We start from the raw sequence: 25,491 nt of genomic DNA on the forward strand, positions 1-25,491 counted from the left end.
AGCCCAATAAAAACATCAATAGAAATTTAGAGAATTTGTTAAATTTTCTGATCAAAAAACAGAAAAACTAGGAAAAATCTGATTTCAGAGCTCTCGGCCAAAATAAAACCGCCATGTACAAATCGTAAATGGCGTGACGCGTCGACGTTTTAAGGATGTTTGAAGGTATTAGTCCAATTTAACCACCGAATTCCTACCAAAAATTATTTTCATAGATCCACGTTTTCATATAGCCCCCAATAAAACGTTACCGCCCCATTTTCGGTATTTTGAAGGATTTATCCTAACGAAATAGCTGAAATTTGTTACTAAGTCTTGCCCCAAGAAAACTGTCATTATACAGTATGTGGCAAAAGTTAGTACGCAGTATTGAAATGAAAGTGTATTAGGTATAAAAAGCACTATAACTTATTGGAAACAACAAACAATTAGCTTTATTTGATGGACACGAAGGTAGTCTTCGGTGACAACAATGAAAAGTGGGCAATATTTGCAGTCATTAGTAAATGTACGCTTCAAATCCCAAAAAGCCCAACATTTATATCGCAAAAGTAAGTATGCACCGCAGCACCCTTGTGGATGTGTGTAAAAAGTTCTTGATATTTTGGAACAAAGTAAAACTAAATCTGTATTTAAGATCCCCAAGAGGATAATAATTAGTTGTAATGGCAGTTATAGTACTTATAGTGACCAATCCAGCGCACACTGGATAAAACCCAAAAAAATGGGTCGTCTGTTAATACAACTACTTTAGCGACAAAATTCCGGGTGTTATGTCCTGTTTATGAATTCTAAAGCCTTGAAATGCTCAGAAAAGCTTAAAAGTTTTAATACGCAGTGATCTTGATCGAGTTTCAACTTGTCCTGTTTGATAAAACGGGAATTTCTTGAAGGAAACCAATACTTTTGGGGCCATTGACCTGGTGATTGTATTGAAAATGGGTCCAAATTTTTGTACTGTTCTTATATAACGGTCCCTAGGCCCCCTTCCACTACGTCGCTGGCGCCATTTGGCGGCAATTTCAGCCCGGAGTGGCTGTAACTTGACATTTAAAGTTTCCAATGGTCCAGATACTTTCCCAACAAAAATTGTGGACATAGGTACCATCACATTTCAGGAATTTTAAAGTTTTTATCTACATGGCTCTACATGCTCAAATTAACCTAATTTGGTATTTGGTGTTCTCAGCAGGCGGAAATCATCTGCACCAAAAATTTTCAACATAGGTCCAAGTTTTGATGTAGCCTCCATATAATGGTACCACCCGATTTCAGGTATTTTAAAGTTTTTATACCCTCAGCCTTTAGGCTAAAGAGGGTATTTACACTTTGATACGACCAAAAATGTGCCTCATCGAAATAATGGTTTTAGACCCCAAGTATGTTTGTACGATATCCGTTTTAGACAATTTTGAGTAGATCTAGCAATGTCCGTCCGTCTGTCTGTCTGACTGTCTGGCAGGCTGGTGCGCACGATAACTTTATGAAACGTTACGCACGTTATGAAATTTCCACCAGACTTAGATGAGGTTCCAATATGGACTCAATCGGTCCACTCCTTCGGGTACCTCCCACACAAAATTTCGAAATAGTTCAGTTTAGGACCTGCTCCCGAATCGCCTTGGTTTTTGTTGTAACATATTGTATTGACTGTCCCCTATACTAAGGTACAAGTTTCCTCAGGGGCAAGTCAATACTTCCTGAAAAAATAGCCTGAAAGTTGAAAAACAAACCCTATGACATAATGTTTATGGGTGGAAGCGCAAGATAATTCTCGAACGGAAATACCGATTCCGTCCAAAATTTCGCCTTCGTAATATTGTTTCCAAACTTACTTTAAGTTCATATCGGTCCACTCCTTCAGGTACCTACCCCACAAAAGTTCAAAAATATTCGGAAAAATTATGCGCACGATAAGTCTTGATGGGAGTGACCGATTTGGTCCATACTTTACACATTCTCATAATATCTACCAGATATAGATCAGGTTCGAATATGGAGTGTATTTGTCCACTCCATCCCGTACCTCCCACACAAAATTTTGGATAAGTTCACTTTAAGACCTGCTATATACATTCGCTGCCTCAATTACGATGGTAAAAGTTGTTTCAGGGGCAAGTCCATACTTCTTGAGAAAACAGCCCGAAGGGTGTAAAAACCCCCTATGGCAACCCCATGGTCTATTTCGGTCCATTCCTTTAAGTAACTTTTCCGCAAAATTTTTGAACTTTAATCCTAATCAAAATTTTTGTCGGTTCATGCGACCAAAATTTTGAAACCCCCTACATACATACGTTTTTTGTGAAAAAAGTGTTTCAATTTGCACAGGCTGAGGGTATATGTCTGTCGGCAAAGCCGACTGATACTTTTTTACTTGTTATCTACATTTTCGGCAAATATTGGCTGTAATATTTTTACAATAAAATTAAATATAAAACAAAAATTAGTAAAAAAATTTAGTTAAAATTTTTCTCTTAGCCTCAATAAGTATTTTAATTGATCACCGTCAGATTTTCTAGAGCTTTCGTGTCATTATGTTGTAATAAAGACCACAAGGACTAGCTTCGGTGAAAATATCAAAAACTATTCTCCAGCAAATTTTGAAGATTTGTGGTTGACATACTCGAAGGGGTTGTCTGATCTAGACCTTCAGTACATTTGGAAGTAACATTACGTTTTACAAAGTTTCGGGTAACTCTGATATTCAATTCGTTAGTTATAATAAGTCAGTTTAATTGGTGCCTGTCAATATATCAGGAAGCATGGATTTGCCCAAGGAAAAATTATCATTGATATCAATACCATAAGAACTATCTTCGGTAAACATTTTAAAATGTTTCTTGAACATTTCTTAAACTACACTTTAAAACACGGTGAATTTTTGTGGAGTGGTACCCAAGGTAGTGAATCGAAGAAGTCCATATCTGAACTAAGCTTGGATAAAAAATTATGCTACAAAAAGTTTGTACAAAATCGGTAACTTCGTATGCGAGCTTTCGCGTGCTCCATTCACCCAGACAAACAGATGGACCGAAAGTGCTAAATTGACTTAAAATTTTCTGTAATAGGTTGGTCTTAACATATTTTGAGCCTAAACCATTATTTCGATGAGACACAAACAAGTTTGATCGTATCAAAGTTTATGTGCTCTCCTTAGCGATATACACTGAGGGCATAGATAGTAAATTTCAACAAAAAATATACATTGAAATATTTTTTACTAGGAAATTTGGGTTTGTTATCATAGTACTTTCCACACAAGGTGAAGTATATGATAAAAAAAGTGGAGCAGCGATCTTCCACAATTTCTAAGTTTTAAATGTTGTTTTGGCGCTTACTCCAGCATTGCATACTTTACAATTAAATAAATGCATTTCACAATTGCCTACTTCTAGGAGTGTTATTGTCTGCCTAGACGTATATATTTTTAGGCAAAAAAGAACACCTCTTAAAATGTCTATGCGGTGTTTTCCAAAAAAAAAAGAAAAAATCTTAAAAAAAGTGTGGGAAAAATAATACCCTAAAGTTATGCTCCTTGAGATGGATGGATGGATGGTTACAAGTACTAAGCGAATGAGTGCAACACCATTTTGTGTTCCATTCAACATTCTTCACAGCCTACTTCAGTTGTACGAATTTACGCTACTTGTTTGGTTGCGTGTGTGTGTGTGTAGGCGAGTGAGTGCATGTTACAGCAAATGGTTGAGATGATGACATGAATGACTGCCACCATTTGGCTCTCAATTAGAATGCACATTATTCGACCTGTAAGCTTCATTTGCATTACAAAACATCAGGCTCACATCAGCCACAACACAGGCAATGCAGCTAGGATGCAATCCAAACAGGCAGCCAGGTTGGTTTTTACTCGTACTGAATGTGCAAGCGACACCATTGAAATTCGAACAAATGATGCTGCGTCAAGAGGGACACTAAAAATAACGCCTTCTGGTAAGATTTTTATTTTTTGTTGGTTTTTGCTCCAACTGCTGGGCTACTCCTGATGATGGATTTGCGTGTGTTCCATTTGCTGCTGTTCACAATGCGACAAACTGTTTAGGAAAGTAGGCAAAAACTCTCATGGTGGTGCCGTCTAGCACCATTTCCAAGTGCAGCAGCAGCAACTGCAGCCATGCAATGCAGTTTGTTTTTATTTTTCGTTCGTTTGCTGCAAGTTTGGCTGCCGGTTTTGGGCAATCTGATTATGCATTTGCCATTATGTTTTTGCAATGGCGCCCCATTCAGGCTAATAATGATGAAGTTGATGATCCTTGAGACCTGCACATACAAGTGCTGTCAGGCAGTGTGCTGCAGTTAGATTAGTTTTTTCCCCAAACAACTTAAGATGTCAACAAGACATGGAATGCTGCGCTACGAACTGCAACACAATAGCTTCAGCCTAGATAACACGAGATGGCGTTTGGCTATACTGAACATGATGGATGTATTATGTAGATCACTGCCTAAAAACAGGCAATAATTTTAATATAGAACATATTAATCTGGGTACACTCATTGATAAGAGATAAGTCCCCCATGATCCTTTGGGTATGTTCGTGGGAAATATATTTTTATTGTTATTATTTTATATATTTTTGATTTTATCAAAATTATCGTTAATTTATTTTTAACACGTTTTACTTTAGCTAACAAAGAGCATTTAATGCTCCTTAGTTTACACTTGCAAATGAGAATCCATCCGACCCTCCATTCTATTCCATTTACTTCAATGTTTATTTACAGTTTACTTCTTTCTTGTGTTTTGCATCGTTAAGGGTCCTGTGAGTCGACCTTTATTTCGTTTAAGATGTGAGAGACTAATTTGAATAAATGCACCATAAAATCACTATTAACACCTGCATGTGGTCGATGTTGATGTTAGCTGGGTTTACAACAGACAGTCAGTCACTCACTCAGTTAGTAGCTGTAATGGGATGACAATGGCGATGACTACATCAATTTACATTAGTGATGCATGCAACACCAGCAACAACAAAGTGGTAAAAAGGATGTAATCGTTGAGGACGACATGGTAATACACTATCAGAAATCATTGGCACATGCGCTCCAACCACTACATATGGTCCCATAGAAGTTTTTGTCACCTTTCGGGCTACTTTCTTAGGAAGTATGGTCTTGCCCCTAACAAAACATGTACCGTCGTAATTTGGGCAGCGAACACAAGACGTTACAACAAAAATCAAAGCGATTCGAAAGCAGGTCCTAAACTTAACTTTTCCAAAATTTTATGTTAGGTACCCGAAAGGGTGGACCGACGGAGTACATATTGGAACCTCATCTATAAATAGTAGAAATGTCACAATGTTCAAAGTATGAACCAAATCAGGTAACTCCCTTCAAGAGTTATCGTTCGCAAAATTTTTCCGACAATTTTCGAACTTTTGTAGGGAAGGTACCAAAAGGAGTGGACCAATATGGCTCATCTTCGAACTTAAATTAAGTTCGGACAAAATATTACGATGACCACATTTTGCACCGAACCGGTTCATCCGTTCGAGAGTTATCGTGTGCTCCAACCACTACTCTTTGTGAGTCGATTTAGCAATGTCCGTCCGTCTGTCTATCTGTCTGTCTGGCTGGTGCGTACGATAACACTATGCAACACTGAAAATGCAAACAACTTCTAGTATTAATTTTTTGAAAGTACATATTTAGACTACAAAAACCCTAATTGGGTTTTGTCCTGTCAGATCCAGTTCGGATTTTATGGCCTCATCTAAACCGGGCTAAATCTACACTTTTCTGCATTTATCAGGCCTTTATCTCAGAAAGGAATAGGAATTTGGCCTTGCTGTCTTTAGCAATATTGTAGCCATAAACTAGTAGAACTTATCTTTTGAAGAAACCATATAAGAAAAACTCCATCTAGGGCAACAAAATCTATAAAATATAGAAAATTTTACATAATTGCTGAAATTCTGGTCAGTATCGGCTAAACTATTGGGAGTTGAATCAAGTAACCTTTTGCAAAAATCTTCCAAATAAAGTTCTCAACAATTCTTTAGAACATTCTGAAACTCTAAAATGCTTACTTCATGTTGTTTTAGCGGTATTTTACATCATATCTTTTACAACAAGTATTTTAAACACAGCTCACACCAACAGTTTATTCTCGCATTTCGGATTTCACTACATTATTGACATTTTTATTAAATCGTCGTTGAGGAATGTACTGAAAACAACGGGACAGAGGCATTTTACAACAATGACATGTTCTGAAGAGTTGTGTATTACATTCCAGGGAATATTTTTCCAAAAGAAAATATTCAGAAAAAATTAACGGTTTTGGAGATACGGTGCGAAATGTATAAAAATTGTGGTATTTTTGCATATATTTTGAAATTTGAGGCAATAAATGTAGTTTTTAGAGTTCATTATTTCTCGAAATATTGTTTTCTTGTCCTTATCTACAAATTTGCTTCAGAGGTCAGAAGAAGATTCGCATTGGTTTCAGAGATATAGCCCCGAATTTCTTTAAAAACTCAATATTTAACCATGTTTAGATGGGGCCATAAAATCCGAGCTGGATCTGACACAACAAAACCCAACTAGGGTTTCTTGGCGTTTGGGTCTGTACTTTCAAAAAATCTAGACTTCGAATTGTTTGCACAAGATCACCTTAAAAATGTTGCACAGTGTAACTCTCGAACGGATGAACCGATTTGGTCCAAAATTTGGTTTTCGCAATATTTTGTCCAAACTTAGTTTAAGTTCGAAGATGGGTTATATCGGTTCACTCCTTCTGGTACCTCCCCCACAAAAATAACAAAATATCATTCCTTCTTCCCACTTCACTTCATTTACCCAATATCTGTTTATAATATCTCAACACATATTTTTTATTATAATTGATAAATTTGTAGATTTTGTCCTACCCAATATTATTATACTAATACTTTGTACAATCTTCCTGTCGACATATTTGAATTTACTGTTATTCATATTTTTCATTTCCTGTTAAACATATTTTTCAAACAATATTATTTTGTTACTTTTCAATTTCCCTTCAAATGAATAAGTTGTAAAATAAAATAATTTTAATTTGAATTTTGAAATAATATTAATTTTCAATAAAATATTAAAAACGAATATAAAACGGATTTATAATTTGGATTAACCACCAAATACATTACTCGCACGATAACTCTTGAAGATAGTAACCGATTTGGTCCATACTTTGCACATTGTGAAATTTCTACCAGACTTAGATGAAGTTCCGATATGTACTCAATCGGTCCACTCCTTCGGGTACCTCCCACACAAAATTTCGGATAAGTTCAGTTTAGGACCTGATCTCGAATCGTTTTGATTTTTGTTGTAACAACTTGTATTCACTGCCCTCCATACGGCAATACACGATTCATCAGGAGCAAGTCCATACTTCCTGAGAAAATAGCCTGCAAGTTGCTAAAAACCCTTTGACACCGTGTGTAGTGGTTGGTGCGCAAGATAACTCTCGAACGGATCTGCCGATTCGGTCCACAACTTGGTCTTCATAATATTTTGTGAAAACTTAGTTTAAGTTCGAATATAAGCCATATCGGCCCACTCCTTCATGGACCTCCCCCACACAAGTTCAAAAATATTCGGAAAAATTGTGCGCACGATAACTCTTGATGGGAGTGACCGATTTGGTCCATACTTTACACATCCTAATACATCTACTAGATATATATCAGATTCGAATATATTTGTCCACTCCTTCGGGTACCTCTCCCACAAAATTTCGGATAAGTTCATTTTAAGACCTGCTATCGAATTACTTTGATTTTTGTTCAAGCCAATTGCATTCGCTACCTCAATTACGAGAGAAAACAGCTCGAAAGATGTACAAAACCCCCTATGGCACCATATGTAGTGGCTGGAGAGTTCGATATCTCCCGAACTGATCAACCGATTTGGTCCAATATTTGGCCTTAATCATATTTTGTCCAAACTTAGTTTCACTTCGAATATGTGTACCAGTGTACAAATACCGGTACTTCCCCCCAATATTTAAAACAATTTATGAACGATATCTCTTGAACGGGGCAACCAATTTGGTCCAAACTTTGGATCTGCCAATGTTCTGTCTAAATTTAGTTTAACTTGGCCCATATCACTCCTCTTCTTAGTGTACTTCCACTACAAAAGTTCAACATTTGCGTCTAAGCGCAGTTTGGGATACGTTCGAAGATCCTTTGGAAATGTATACCGATGCTGTTCATTCTGGTCCTTTTTATAGCGATATTATGTTTTCCGTAGACAAGTGCATGCTTCCTGGCATACTGGTCCAAAAGTTATACAATTACCGACTGAAATGACTAATGGGCGCGATATCTAGCGAAAAGATATGACTCCCAAAGTAAGGTCATCTTCCAAAATGGACCATGTCCGTCCATCCCTTCAAGTATTTCCTCCGCAACACTTTTGAACTTTCCAAGAAGGACCACAAAATTCTGAAATATTCGATCTCTGTCGGCAAAGCCGAATGATACTCTTTTACTTGATTTTACTATTTTTCATCAAAATATGAGTGTTTCCAAAAAAACTATAAAAATACAGTTTTTTTTTTTTTAAAATTAAGAAAAAATAATCTTGGGTTTTCATAAAACTCGCATAATGGCGAAACGTTTGGAAAAAACACATTTTTACCTATGTAATTTCTATAAATTTCAAAAAAGTCTTAAACGGACGGGACGGTTACACTAGTATATAAATGCTGAAAGAGGACACTCTCTGGCATCATTCTACGAATACCAAACCTTCTTCCATGTTGTTCCCTAAAAGTTCAGCTCCACTAACATTGGAATTTCACTAAAATTTAGTAACTGAGGAAATATAAACTATGTCACTGCGTTTAAAGGCCACGGTAATTTGTTTCTTAAAGGCAACAAGTCTACCTACTTAACAGAAAAACAATGAACACAGTTTATTATAGTTTCCCAGAAATAGTTATTTCTTTCTCCAGAAATTTGCAAAAATTATGTATTTTCCAAAATTGCGAAATATTTTCGTTTTTAGGAGCACACCACGCCCACACTTTCCAATATTTTGATCTAAGTTTTTCGTTTCCTTAGCTTTAACATCTTGACAATCGTCGAGGACAAAAAAATTGGGGTTTTGGTCAGGAAAATTGATTTCTGAAACATTGTGCGAAGTACAATACAGATACCCCTAGGTCTCGATACTTCAAATAATTGAAGTATATAATTAAGCATTTTCACAAATGGTCATTATTCGTCCTAATAAGACAACAGTCAAATAGAAAATGTTTTTGGAATTTGCTCGGTAAGACATTTTTGGCCGTATCACTGGTCTATGAGGTATAATTATAACCTACACCACAATGTTTGTTTTTTCGAAAATTTATGTAACACCGCGAAATATTCATCGTAGACCCCCAAGGTATACCAAAATTCATATCTCGACAAGATAATGCGATTTTGAGATGCGTGTCCGTCCATTAAAAATTACTATTAAACTACAGACCGCAATTATGAACCAATTGTCGCGAAATTTTACATGTAGGTCGGGCTCGAAAGAAACCTTTGACTTATCCATTGATGTCAATTATGTTGATATTCGTGATCAGATAACAGAGTTACAGCCTAGAATATACAAGGTGTCACGATTTTCACGCTTGAGGTCGCAGGTTTCGTTCCAAGTTTTATAAAGTTGATGCAAATTGCAATGCCGTGCGGGGTTTTGAAGTTTTTTGGCTAACTTTTGTAAGAAGTAACGTAATACCTTGAAATACTGGTCGTTTATTTCTTGGTCGATAAATATCGCTCAAAAGCTATTTCTAAATGTCTTTTGATATTTTTTTGCTTTTTAATAGAAAAAGGTACGACTGTCCATTATAAAATAAGGAAAGTTACACCTAACTTTTCCAGTAATGACGGGGTATGTATGCGCAATATTTCTGAGATGTTATCATGTAAACCGAAGAGGATTTTAAATCTATCAACAGATTTCGTCTGTAGCCATTCTTTTCTCTTACGGACTTTGACGGATTTTTCGCCTATTGATGCTGTTTAGAATTTATTATCGTCCATGTCCCTGTCTTTATCCTAAAGCAATCTAATTATAAAATGTGAAAAAATAGTTTTGTCGAATTCTCCCGCTTATTGAGATTTATATGCTTTAGTTTTTCATGGCTGAACGATAAATATATCGTTTTTCATGATCGGGGGCGCAACGGGGGCGCAACGTTGTCTCGAAAATTAATTTGCAAGCCGACGCACTCCTAAGTTTAGCAAATATAGCGATTATAAAACAATAGGCTCCCGAAATTCGTCTCCTAATATATAGCATTTTGGACCACGGGATATTTCTTGAACATTTTTTGAAAATTGCATGAAATTAGGTTCAGTAGTTTTGGAAAAATAATGTATTGAAAAGAGTGGGCGTTGTCATCAGTATTCAAGATATAACATATTTAAAAAAGTGGGCGTGGTCCGGTATTTTGGCTCCAAATGTGTACTTAGGGTACACACAAACCCATTGCCTCCCGAAATTTATGCGGAAACCGAAATAATCATAAATTTGGCTTTACATATAGCGTTTAAAAGGAAGACATGGGGAAGCTACCCCACATCCTCCAAAATTCATAAAATATACATAACAAGGAGCTTTTGCTGCAAATTTGATAGAAATTGTTTCAGTGGTATTAGAGATGTAACATATTTAAAACCAGTAAGGAAAGGATCAAAGTCGGGCGGGGCCGACTATATGATACCCTACACCACTGTGAATATGTAAAATATAAATCGGAGCTATATCCAGATCTTAACCGATTTTGATCTTATTTGGCACATTTATTTCCAGACCGAATTCAGTCACACATTCCAAATATCATTGAAATCGGACTTATATATCGTGTTTGGTACAGAAAATACGTTAAATCGGCCGAAAATATATATGGGAGCCATATCCAAATCTGAACCGATTTCGATATAATTCGGCACATTTATTTCTAGACGGAATTCAGTCACACATTCAAAATTTCATCAAAAGTGGACGTATATAGTGTGTTTGGTGCAGCAAATACGTCAAATCGGGTGAAAATATATATGGGAGCTACATATATCCAATCCAAACCAAAAGCAATAGCGTTCTTCCTATGGCTAAAAAAGTTGTAGTCCCCAATTTTCAGCTGAATCGGACAAAAAATGCGACCTGTACGTTGCGAACAAAAATAGATGGACAGACGGACAGACAGACAGACGGACGGACATGCATAAATCGACTCAGAAAGTGATCCCCAAAAGGAACTGTGGGTCTATTTCGTTTCCTTTTGTATGTTACATACAAATGCACAAAGACATAATACCCCTTACCACATAGTGGTGTAGGGTATAAAAACAGGCGTAGTCGGGTCTTAAGTCTCAAAGAAGTACCTAGATTGTAGATGAATTTTTTAAACCGTTACATGCGTAATTTTTGCAAATATAGCATTTTTTTTAAATATCGAATAGGGAATGTACCCTGCCCCTTCCGGATGCATTTAAATATGTAGCCCTGAACATTCCTTGATAATTTTAGGAGAATCGGTTCAGTAGTTTTGGCCCGAAAATTTTAAATTGACAATTGAAAAAAGCGGGCGTGGTAAAATTTTCTTTCCATAAAAACCTAAGTTTGGTTATGACAGCATTTAATTTTTATTCATAAAGATATGGCGTTATTTTTTAAATATAGCAAAGGGAAGTACCCCGCTCACTTCGAAATGCATGAAAATGTGCATGTTTTTTTCACATGGGGCCGATTTCAGGCAATTGGTTCAGTAGTTTTGTAGATGTTAAATATTATAAAAAGTGGACATGGTCAAGGCGTTGGTTCTTAAACAAGTAGATAAGATCGGAGACACAAGCACAGTTATCTCGCAAATCAATTTCCAATATAGCATTTTTAAAGAATAGGGTATTGGGTGAAGTACCCCGCTCCTCCGAAATTCAAATACATTTGTAGCCTATTTTAACCGGGGGCCTTGGTCAAATTTTCTTTGCATAAAAACCTATGTTGGGTTATGGCGAACATTTCAAAAAAATAATTATCCAAATAGGTCGCAAAACTTGTGCGCACGATAACTCTCGTAACCGAGTAACCGAATTGAACCAAACTTCGCATATGATAATACTACCTCTAGGCATACATCAGGTTCGACTATGGATTATATCGGTCCACTCCTTCCGGTACCTCCCACACAAAATTTGAAATAAGTGCAGTTTAGTGAAACCTCACGAATCGTTATGAAATTTTTTGTAACAGCATGTTCGTGCGGGCCCCGTTACATCATTGTAATTTTTTCGAGGGCAAGTCCATAGTTCCCGAGACAATGGCGCATAACCTCAAAACAACGCTGCACTATGTCGCGAGTTAAAATAAACGGTGGCCAAATATAAAAGGAGTTGGCGTTGTCAGATGATTTTTGTATAAATACTTATAGTTCACTGACAATGTCGAGACTCAATCGGTCCACTCCATCGGGTACTTCCCACACAAAATTTTGGTAAAGTTCAGTTTAGGGCCTGTTCGAGAATCGCTTTGATTTTTGTTGTAGCAACTTGCATCCACTGCCCCCCATATAACGGTATAATCTTCATCAGGGGTAAGTCCATACTTCCTGAGAAAATAGCCTGAAAGGTATAAAAAAGATCTATGACACCGTGTGTAGTGGTTGGAGCGCAAGATAACTCTCGAACGGATCAGCTGATTTCGTTCACAATTTGGTCTTTGTAATATTTTGTGCAAACTTAGTTTAAGTTCGAAAATAAGTCATATCGTTTCACTCCTTCAGGTACCTCCCCCACAAAAGTTCAAAAATGTTCGAAAAAATTGTGCACACGATAACTCTTGATGGGATTGAACGATTTGGTCCATACTTTACACATCCTAAAATATGTACCAGATATAGATCAGGTTCGAATATGGACTATATTTGTCCACTCCTTCGGGTACCTCCCTCACAAAATTTTGGATAAATTCACTTTAAGACCTGCTCTCGAATCACTTTAATTTTGTTGAAGCAACTTGGATTCGCTGTCTCAATAACGGCAGTAAAAGTTTTTTCCAGAGGCAAGTCCATACTTCTTGAGAAAAGAGCCCGAAAGTTGTAAAAAACCCCTATGGCACCATATGTAGTGCCTGGAAGGCTCGAACCGATTATATTACTGAATATAGCTATATTATGTTTTTCGCAGGCTAGTGTGATAAAAAAGTCCTATCTATCGATATCCCTGCAAATTTTTGAGCTTTAATCCTATCCATACTTTTGTCAGTGCCAACATTTTGAATACATAAGTTTTTTTGGGAAAAAAGTATTTATATCCACACAGGCTGAGGGTATATCTCTGTCGGCAAAGTCGACTGATACTTTTTTACTTGTTATTTATAAAGAAGATGTAGAATTTTTAAAAAAATAGTGTATAGGGGAAGTACCCCGCCGCTTCCGAAATTCAAGAAAATATGTAGCTTATTTTCACCGTCCCTGAACATTCTCCGACCATTTCAGGAAAAGATAAAAATTGAAAAAAGTGGGCGTGATCAAATTTTCTTTGCATAAAAACCTAAGCTGGGTTATGGCGAACATTTCAGAAAAAGAATTATCCAAATAGATCCAGCCGTTCTCAACATTACCAACGAAAGATATTAAGTAGATTCCGTGGAAAACTGGTGATGCCCAAGGGTAGTGGGGGTAGGGTATCCCATGGTCGGCTCCGTCCGACTATAGCCCTCTATTACTTGTTTTTATTTTAATAAAGACCTGTTTCTCTAAGACGATTAGTTTTCAAAGTTGTTCGAATAGCTACCAAATTCCTGCACGGTGCTCTTGAATCAAGTTTAAATGGAAGGTGCTTACACCTGGGAAGTTTTAGCGGATTCTGAAAGTACAATGTTCATAGATGAGAAAAATCAAAAAACAAAAAAATCGCCGAAGCGCTTTTTAAATAAATCGCGATTCAAGTTGACATTTTTAGGGGTTGTTTAGGTTTTTGCGATTTTGCTTGGAAACCGCAAGTCCTATCAAAATATATCACGACTGCAATTTCCCAACTTAAACTCTATCTAAAAAATGGCACAACCTAATAAAAATTACATAAGCCAGTCTTGTAGAGAATTTTCACAGCTATAAGATTTTCTCAGGTCCCATGCCGATAAGACTTGCCGTATTCAAGCAAAATCGCGAAACCCTAACAAAAAAACCTAAAAATGTAAACTCAGCTTCTTTATCTCAAAAATGGTACAGCCTGAGAACAAATCATAAACGTCATCCTGTAGGGAATTTTCACAGCTACAACATTTTCTTTAGCTACATTTCGACTGGACTTGCGGTTTCCAAGCAAAATCGTGAAAACCTAAAAAACACCTAAAAATGTGAATTTTGACCGCGATTTATTTAAAAATTCCTACAGCGATTTTTATTGTTTTTGGATTTTCTTATCTGTTGCTGTTTCAGAATTCACAAAAACTTCCCCTGAGTAAGCGGTTTTCATTAAGAGTTAGTTAAGGCGCACCCTTCATTACATTGTTTTATAAGGGTGCGATACAGTCAGTGCATTGTCCCAATTTAAACTTCAATATCTCAACAAGTAAAAAAAGCATTAAGTTCGGCCGGGCCGAACTTTTTATACCCTCCACCATAAAATATTCTGAACTAAAATGGAATAATTACTTTTCATTCCTGTCCCCAACTTTAAGTGGGTACGTTAAAATGTCAGATAATGTTTATGTACATTTATGCTTTATTCGGGAGGCCCTTTTTTATGGTGCCTATATCTAACTATGTATGTTGACAATTTTTGGTGGGCTAGAAATTGGGAGGTACTGTTATATAGGGGTTATAATAAAACATGGGCCTATGTTGACAGTTTTTGATGGGAGCCTTTAATGTCAAATAACTCCTAATTCGTTTAAAAAATTTAGCTAGAATCTTCAAAATATCGAAAATCGGTACATAACGTGGGAACTTCAAATGTCATTAACATATAGTTCGGAGGTATCTGGGCTACACGAAAATATGAACTTAAATGAACCGTTATATGGGGGCTATACCAAAACTTGGACCTATGTCCACAAGTTTTGTCATATAAGTTTATTGACATTTAAGAACTTTAAATGTCAAATTATAGCTAAATCGCTCTGAAAATGTAGCTAAAACTCTCAAAATACCGTAAATCGGGGGGTACCGTTATATGGGGGTTATACCGAAACGTGGACCTATGTCCACAACTTTTGTTATATAAGTTTATTGACATTTAAGAACCCTAAATGTCAAATTATAGCTACATCGGTCTGAAAATGTAGCTAAAAACGTCAAAATACCGCAATTCGGAGGGTACCGTTATATGGGGGCTATACCAAAACGTGGACCTATGTCCACAACTTTTGTTATATAAGTTTATTGACACTTAAGAACCCTAAATGTCAAATTATAGCTATATCGGTCTGAAAATGTAGCTAAAAACATCAAAACACCGTAAATCGGGGGGCACCGTTATATGGGGGCTATACCAAAACGGGGACCTATGTCCACAACTTTTGTTATATAAGTTTATTTATACATAAGAACCCTAAATGTCAAGTTATAGCTAAATCGGTCTGAAAATGTAGCTAAAAACGTCAAAATACCGCAAATGGGGGGGTACCGTTATATGGGGGCTATACCAAAACGAGGACCTATGTCCACAAGTTTTGTTATATATGTTTATTGACACTTAAGAACTCTAAATGTTAAATTATAGCCAAATCGGTCTGAAAATGTAGCTGAAAACGTCAAAATACCGTAAATAGGGGGTACCGTTATATGGGGGCTATACCAAAACGTGGACCGATATATCCCATCTTCGAACTTGATCTTCCGACGGCTAAAAAAATGGTATTCCCCAATTTTCAGCGAAATCGGTCAACAAATGCGACCTGTACGTTGCGAACGGACGGACGGACGGACATGCATAAATCGACTCAAAAAGTGATTCTATGTATATCCCTAGAAGGAACTATGGGTCAATCTCGCTTCCTTTTGTATGTTACATACAAATGCACTAACACATAATACCCCTTACCACATAGTGGTGTAGGGTATAAAAATGGTAACCCTACGAAAACACCGTAAAGGTGAATCTTGTAGAGAATTTTCATAGCTAAACAACCGCTAAAAATGTCAACTTGAATCGCGATTTATTTAAAAAGCGCTCCGGCGATTTTTTTTGTTTTTCGATTTTTCTCATCTATGAACATTGTAGTTTCAGAATCCGTAAAAACTTCCCAGGTGTAAGCACCTTCCATTTAAATTTGATTCAAGAGCACAATGCCTGTTGTAGAAAATGTTTGTCTTATAAAAAAAAAACAAAAATGAATAAAATATTTTTAAAACAAGTTAAACAGTATCAGTCACAGAGATATACTGACAGAGATATACCCTCAGCCACTGACCCAAAGAAAGAACAAAAAAACTAATGTGGGGCTATACCAAATCATTGACATATTCCAAACATTTTTAGTAACCAAACTTCTTTATAAAGGACTCGAAATATTAAATTACATTAAACTAAGTTTTGAAACAATCAAAAACTCCCTGCGAGAATTATCTTGCGGATTTGCCATTTTGGGTTGTGCCGTCAGGGTTTCTTGGAACAGGTAGAAAAAAGGAGGTACCCGAATGAGTGGATCAATATATATATTCGAACCCAATCTATATTTGGAAGGAATAACACGATGTGCAAAGTTTGGACCAAATCCATTGCTCCCTTCGAGCGTTATCGTTCACACCATTTTACAGACAAATTTTGAACTTTTGTGGGGGAGGTTTGGACTAAATATTACGATACCCAAAATTTGGTTCGAATCTGTTGATCCGTTCGAGAGTTATCGTGCGCACCAGCCAGACAGACTGACATGCGGACGGACATGTCTAAATCGACTCCAAATTGTCTGAAACAAATTTCGTCCCAACATACTTGGGGTCTAAAACCGTTATATCGATGAGACACATTTTTGGCCTTTTCAAAGTGTATATGGTAAATAACAAAAATGTTTTGCAATCGATGAATCCGAGTTTCACCCTTTCAGAATTCGCGAACTGTTAACATATTCTATAAAGTATGACTACAATTCTTTAAAATGAAGTGTTTTAGGAGGGATCCCATAATGTCGACCATTAAAATTAATTTTCGTGGAAGCTGTGTTGGCCTCAATGTAGAAAAATGGGTAAAAATGGGTTGAAGTCAACAAGTTATTTTATGTTCCCATGCGATTTCTGGCTTAACTTTACATTTTATGGACCTATTCCCAAAGAATGAATCACAGAATACTCCATGGGCAATAAGATAGCAGTGTATGATTCTTCGATATATCCACTGCATCCACCTAAAATTGATGCTGACATTTTGAAGCCGGAATTTCGGAGTTTTTTTAATTTTTTTAATAATCCGGACGCGCAAGAAGGTAATATTCCAAACTCATAACACGATTATAGAACTCTTGATTTTACTGACATTCCATTTCCTTTGAAACCCGTGTGAATTTAGTTTTTTTACGCGACGGTTCTAATGAAGCCTTCCGCGATCGAATTCATCTAGTAAAACCGCGGATGTAGATACCTTGAAAATCGGAAAATCAGCAAAAATATATTTTGACAAATCCGCGTACTAAGCCGCGATTTTCTTTAAAATTGTTTACATAAATGGAATCCTTTACTCGCGATTATAATATTTGCGAAAACACGTGTCATAAAAAACAGAGATGCGCGAATAATATGGTTATTTCGCCAAAAATTGAATGTGGAGGCATATCCGCGGTTTTTGAAGAATCTATTTGAAGTAGGTCGTATGCACATTGCGCGACTTTAAGGTTTTTTGAGGTGCATGATGCAACTGGCGGCACACAATGGCCTCTGAGTGAAACATCGAAATATGCATAAATATTGAAAGAGATTGATTCGCTTTATCCAAAATCGGATGCGCATCAACCGACATTAACTAATTCGCGAATTACAGGCTTTTTAATTTTCATATCTTTTAAATGATAGTAATTTCAATATTACTCTTAATTTCCTATCCTTATAAGTTATCACAGTAAGCAGTTAAGCTTTCACGATGGTAAACCATATATTTTGATAAAGTTTTAGCAGAATACTTTAATTTATGTATTAGATTTTAGCGAAATAGTTGGATAACTATCAAATATTTTTTTCTAATTTTTCGAAACAAACCAAAAAATATATTTGTAACAATATTTTCCAACAATGAGTTGTTTCTCTTTTGTTGTTGTTATAATATGCAATTTATAAAGCCAATGTTTATAATTTTGGTTTCACATTTTTTACGCGTTGTCTAGTTTCTGTACGTATTTTTAATTTAGTTTTTTAGAGGTTTATACGGATTCTGAGTTAGTATAATTTAAATTTATTGGCAGATTTTTTTAATTTTTTTGATTTTCCGCGAAAATAAAAACACATTTTGGAAATTTTGGTGCATCTACGGATAGATATCAAATGCTGTTACTGGTATATGCTTACATTTTCTCAATACAAAAAATTAGACATTTTAAAATATTTTTTCTTTATAAGAGGATAAAAACCGCTATAACTTTTGCGCGCATCGGCCAATTTCGAGAACGAGAGCAGATTTGAAACCAGATTTTTTTTTCCGTGAACTCTATACCAAAAATCGTAGATGTGCTCGCGAAAAATTTTTATAATTTTTTTTCAAATGGAATTGCAAAGGAATTTTGTTATTTGCCATATACCCTTTTAGCATAAAGGCTGAGGTATAAACAGTTTGGTAGTAGTTCGAACGAATTTGTATTCGAATCACCTTAGAGAAGCAGGGCATTAAATATATTCTAATATTGGTAGTCGTTTCAGAACCTAGTTGTCACTTAGTAAATATTTTAAAGAATTCTGTCTGATTTTGGAAAATGTACAAGTATTACCTATGCAGAGAACTTCCTGACCATACTGATAAACGCATCCTTTTAATGCAATCTGTAATACCCTTGATAGGGTACTTGCACAAATTTGTCTGTGATTGATTAATTGGTCCTGTGTATTTACAAGCATAGTCATGTCTGGTTAACATATCCGTCTGTCTATGGTGAAACACCTTAATATAATAATAACAACAATAACAACAGCAGGAGCAACAACAAATTACAATATGTTGACAACGAGGAGGTCGTTGTTGACAACCTAAGCTCGGAGCATTTCCATCAGAGGACTATGATGATGAATTTTGTTACAAAACTCTGTGGACCGACCGAGTGACTGACTGACTGTTGGTTGTTATTGCTATTGTTGGTTGAGTGGCGGCTTTAGTGCCATTCTGAACTGAAAATACAGCCAAGCCAAGGTACTTACCTTCTTGTACAGCAGGCCAAGATAATCACAATAATTAAATGCAAATGCAGGTGTAGGCAACGAGGCGTTACAGTTAAATTTCCCGTTGTTGGAGATGGCGGTGATGACGAGGACGACAATGATGTTGTGGATGTGACTGTGGATGACGCTGGTGTTGTTGTTGTTGATGTCTGTTCTTGTATTGATGACAATGATGATGCTGCTGCTCCTCCTGCATGCTGCCCACGAATAGTGGTAGTTGTAGTTGCACATGCAAATGCCGGCTGATGGTGATGATAATATTGCTCTTGTTGATAGAGTTGTTGCTGTTGGCTTAACAGCTTTACTGTTGTTGTTGTGGACTGCAATGATGATGTAGGTGTTACAGGAATTGTGGTTGTCGTCGTCGATGCATTGGGAATTTGAGTTTTTGTTCGATTCGTTGATGATTTGATGATATGTGATTTGTTTTTTGGGTGCTTCTGCGGATGCACCTCTTCTCGATGTCGTTGCTGTGATTGATTTTGTTGTTGTAGCTGTTGTAATTGTGGCCGTGCTTTTAATCCGAACAATAAAAACATTGCTAATTCTTTTGTAAAATTGTTGTAATTGCCTTAATTGATGCTGTTGGCGTTGACGACGTAGATGCTGCTGCGGCTGCTGCTGCTGCTGTTGGTGGTGGTTATGTTGATGTCGCTGACTTTGGTCCAGCTGGGAATTTGTTAAAGTTGCTCGTTGTACGTTAAAAACACAAACACTCTGACATTGCTCAATAAAAATTCTGGTGATTTTAAAAATGGCCGTAAACATTTTTGCGGTAACAACGGCTCAGTAGAACACAATTCGACCATTGGGTATTTCAACATTTAAGCAATGTTCTGTTTTTTTCGTTGTTTTTGTTTCTTCAGTTTTCCCCTTCGGCTACACTTGGTTGTGGTTTTTATAAATTTATTTTTCTTTCGGTTATTTGTTTTTTTTTTCACTATCTTTTGGAGTTATTTCTCTGATTTATTTTCACATATTTGCTGGATATTTTGTTGTTGTTGTTCCTTTGGGTTAAATTTTATTTCACTGATGATGTTTAATTATAAATAATTATTTTTTTGTGGATTTTGGCGGTTGCAGAGGATTTTTTCTTTCCCCCCTTCCCCAAATCATTAAGAGCAACAAATTGTTGTTATTTGCGAAAAAAATCACACACACACACACACTAAACCAAGGCAAACAAAAAAGTAGAAGGCGATGTTGTAACGCGTTCGGACGTTTTGGGCTTGATTGGTCTTTGTTAACTGTTTGTTAGTGGCTATGGACGTGGTTCGTTTACTCTCAAGTTGTTATGGCTTTAAGATCGTTGTAGTTTTTCTTAGTGTTGTTGTTACTGTTGCTTGTCTTATTGGGCGGTTTTTTGTCTGAGGTTTCAGCATGTTGCTGGTCTATTCACACAAGTATATAAAAGTGAAATATTATTTGAAATATTATGTTATATACTCGTACTTTGTATATACTACCATCTATCCGTCAATATGTCGATTATCCAAGCCTTCGTGCAGTTCATTTGAGTTACTTTGAATATTTCATTTGGCATTAGCTTAGCTGATTTGTATCAAATTTTGTTTTCAAAGTTGAACAATCAACGCCAATAGTTTGTTTTCTATTGTTGGTTCATTCATAACAACAAAAGTGTATTACTATTATTATTACTCATACGACTTGAGGCCAAATAAATAAAAAACATTTGCTTTAAATTTCTATTCTTTAAATGTATACAAATTACAGTGGTGGCCATATGATTAGCATTTATCATGAAACGATCAGTAAATAAAAAGTTAGATTAGAAAGGAGGGTTAGTTCTTCCACCTCATGCCACTGGGCGTACTAAATATTCAATATTAAATATTAATATTAATTCAATTTTATTACGATTTTGAAATAATATGTTACAAAACACAATAAATAGCTGATGGCTTTATTTACTTAAATACATTTTAAATATTTTTCTAAATCATAAGGTTTTAACATATAATACATTTTTAATATGGTTAATAAAAGATTAAAAAACGTTGTTGCTGTTGAATTTGTACATTATCAGAATTTTAAATCAACATAAAATTCAATATAAAACAAGTAAAAAAGTATAAGTCGGCTTTGCCGACAGAGATATACCAGCCTGTGCAAATTGAAACACCTTTTTTCACAAAAAACTTATGTATTTAGGCAGTTTCAAAATTTTGGTCTAGTATGAACCGACAAAAATGTTGATTAGGATTAAAGTTCAAAAATTTTGCTGAAAAGGTACTTAAAGGAATGGACCGACATAGACCATGGGGTGCCATAGGGGGTTTTTACACCCTTCGGGCTGTTTTCTCAAGAAGTATGGACTTGCCCCTGAAACAACGTTTACCATCGTAATTGAGGCAGCGAATGTAAGTTGCTTCAACAAAAATCAAAGTGATTCAATAGCAGATCTTAAAGTGAACTTATCCAAAATTTTGTGTGGGAGGTACAGGATGGAGTGGACAAATATAGTCCATATTCGAACCTGATCTATATCTGGTAGATATTATGAGAATGTGTAAAGTATGGACCAAATCGGTCACTCCCATCAAGAGTTATCGTGCCCAAAATTTTTCCGAATATTTTTGAACTTTTGCGGGGTATTACGAAGGCCAAATTTTGGCCGGAATCGTCATTTCCGTTCGAGAATTATCTTGCGCTTCCACCCATAAACGTGGTGTCATAGGGTTTGTTTTTCAACTTTCAGGCTATTTTTTCAGGAAGTATGGACTTGCCCCTGAGGAAACTTGTACCTTCGTATAGGGGACAGTGAATACAAGATGTTACAACAAAAACCAAGGCGATTCGAGAGCAGGTCCTTAACTGAACTTTTCCCAAATTTTGTGTGGGAGGTACTCGACGGAGTTTACCGATTGGGTCCATATTGAAACCTCAAATTTCATAATGTGCAAAGTATGGACCAAATCGGTTACTCCTTTCAAGAGTTATCGTACGCACAAATTTTCCGAACATTTTCGAACTACCGGAAGGAGTGGACCGATATAATCCATCTTTGAACTTGAACTAATCTTGGACAAAATATTACGAAAGCCAAATTTTGGACCGAATCGGCAGATCCGTTCGAGAGTTATCTTGCGCTCCAACCACTACACACGGTGACATAGGGTTTTTTGTAACTTTCAGGCTATTTTCTCAGGATGTATGGACTTGCCCCTAATGAAACTTACAGAGTCGTATAGAGGACAGCGAATACAACTTGCATAAACAAAAATCAATGCGATTCGAGACCAGGTCCTAAACTGAACTTTTCCGAAATTTTGTGTGGGAGGTACCCGAAGGAGTGGACCGATTGAGTCCATATTGGAACCTAATCTAAGTTTGGTAGAAGTTACACGATGTGCAAAGTACGGACCAAGTCGGTTATTCCCTACAAGAGTTTTTGTGCGCACAAGTTTTGCGACAATTTTTGAATATTTGTGGGGGAGGTACCTGAAGGAGTGGATCTATATGGCCCATCTTCGAACTTAAATCGAATATGGACAAAATATTTCGATACCCAAAATTTGAACCGAATCGATTGATCCGTTCGAGAGTTATCGTGCGCACCAGCCAGACAGACGGACGGACATTGCTAGATCGACTCAAAATTGTCTGAAACGGATATCGTACAAACATACTTGGCGTCTAAAACCATTATTTCGATGAGGCAAATTTTTGGTCGTATCAAAGTGTAAATACCCTCTTTAGCCTAAAGGCTGAGGGTATAAAAACAAAATACAGGTCACAGTGCTCTTGAAGCAGCCTTAAATGGAAGGTGATTACACCAGGGAAATTTTTGCGCATTCTGAAACTACAATGTTAATAGATGAGAAAAATAAAAAAAAAACTCCGAGCAGTTTTTAAATAAATCGCGATTCTAGTTAATTTTAGATTTTCACAATTTTGTTTGGAAATCGCAAGTCCTATCGAAATGGATCTGAAGAAAATGTGGTAGCTATGAAAATTCTCTACTAGACTGACCTTTAAAATAATTTCGTGGGTTTTACCGTTATTGAGATATAGAAGTTCAAATGGGGACAATGCATTGCTAACTTACGAAACAATGTCGTACATAGTGCGCCTTAACTAACTTTAAGTGAAAACCGCTTACACCTGGGAAGTTTTTGCGGATTTTGAAATAGCAATGTTCATAAGTTAGAAAAATCTATAAAAAACAAAAAAAAATCGATGGAGGGATTTTTAAATAAATCGCGGTCAAAATTCACATTTTTAGGTTTTCGCAATTTTGCTTGGAAACCGTAAGTCCTATCGAAAAGGGACTAAAGAAAATGTTGTAGCTGTGAAAATTCTCTATGGGAGTGACCGTTATGATTTTTTCTTACATTTTACCATTTATGAGATATAAAGATGTACAAGTCACATTTTTAGCTTTTTTTGTTAGGTTTTCACGGTAAGTCTTATCGAAATGAGACTAGAAAGATTTTTTTAAGCTGTGAAATGTCTTTACAAATATTGTACCATTTCGAGATATATAAGTTTATGTTGGAAAATTTTAGTCATGACATTGTGTTATAAGGAGGCGATAGAGTCAAGGCATTGTCCCAATTTGTCCCAAATATCTCAATAGCTGTAAAACCAAGGAAATGGTCATAAAGATCGATCTTGTAGAAAATGTTCATAGCTACAACATTTTCTTTTGTCCCATTTCGACAACTTGAATCGCGATTTATTTAAAAAGCGCTCCTGCGATTTTTTTGTTTTTTTTTTTTTTTTGATTTTTCTCATCTATGAACATTGTAGTTTCAGAATCCGCAAAAACTTGTTGGTGGCTGTAGGATTTTTTCACTTGCAAAAAATCATAAGTCATTAAGCTCGATTCTAACGAGAAATTAATATTAGGGCGAAGATTGGGCAAAGTTTCAAATAAAAAATTAAACCCTTTTAAACGATTAAACACGATCCAAGGAGTAGCCTGAACCTGTATTTAATATAAAAACATAGATTATTAAATATTAATTAAAATTTAATTAATGATGTCTAGCGTATTCCCATACATCAACCGCTATGCCAGGATTGTTTCGTTAACTGGTTAGGTTAACATCATCAGGCAGATTAGATGTTAATAGACAATATTCGGCATTTGGAGCTATTATTTATACGTACAGCATTGCAAAGTTGTATGGAAACAATTATATTTTTTCAAAATCAAAGTAAATGAAGGGATTCCGGTTGAACCGCTAGCCTATACAGCATGCACAAGATTGACAAAAATGGAAATAATTGCTTTATTGAAATGTTTTTTTTTTTATTTGAGCCAAGAACCTTTATTATTAATATTTGATCGATTAACCATCGTGGATTGGACAATAATTTCGGCCTTTAGAGCAATTTCGTGAAAATTCACCTTTGACCCCCATACAAATTACTATGGAATAAAGGTCTTTCAGGTGCACGTGTTAATCTTAATCGATCACCATAAAAATTCACATTTATGGTTTTCAGAATGTGAGCATTTTAATAAAATAAATTCCCAGCAAAAATATTTCAAATGGAATTGCAAATTCTAAGTCAATATAACGATGGTCGTATGTCTGTTCAAGTAAGGGCATAGCTCGCAATATTTATGATAGAGACATCTAATTTTGTAGAGGTTTATATTATTTCTAGGATGTTTGATATTGAAATCGGAAATTATATCGCTCCTTTTATAACTATTTATTGTGTTTGCAACTGTTTGAATGAAAAACGTTTTGCTCAGTTGAGTGCTTTATTACGAGTGAGCTCAATGATAATATTTACAGCTTACATGCTAACTATGAGAATATTTACATTTTGTATGCCCCACACAATGCGAACAGGTCGAACTTTACCTCCTTATATGCTGTAGGTTGTACGAAATCATCGTGGAGGTCCAACGGGTCCACATTTTGATATAGTCCCCATAGAAATGTACCGCAAGATTTTCGGGATTTAAATGTGGACATTATCCAATCGAAATGACTGAAATTTGGTTTTTAGTCTTTGCTAGGGCTGCAAAATATTCCTACAAAGTATTGGTCCACTTTTCGTATTTTTAATTTTTTTGTTCGTATTTTTAAATATTAGTATTTAAGCTATATTAAATAAACGAAATGACGAAT

The 25,491-nt window shown here is 35.9% G+C and overlaps 1 protein-coding gene across 1 annotated transcript in view; it reads right to left on the bottom strand.

Moving 5' to 3' along the window:
- The window catches only part of Wnt10 (Wnt oncogene analog 10), a 127,886-nt gene extending 107,259 nt beyond the window's left edge, over positions 1–20,627 (bottom strand). The window contains exon 1 of the mRNA XM_073966411.1: positions 19,358–20,627. Coding sequence (XP_073822512.1) covers positions 19,358–19,917 — 560 coding nt within the window. The 5' untranslated portion in view covers positions 19,918–20,627. The remainder of the gene's footprint in view (positions 1–19,357) is intronic.
- Positions 20,628–25,491: the final 4,864 nt, after the last annotated feature.

Source organism: Musca autumnalis, unplaced genomic scaffold, assembly GCF_047663935.1.
Source record: "Musca autumnalis isolate F117 unplaced genomic scaffold, ASM4766393v1 scaffold_2, whole genome shotgun sequence".
NCBI classification, from domain to species: Eukaryota; Metazoa; Arthropoda; class Insecta; order Diptera; family Muscidae; genus Musca; species Musca autumnalis.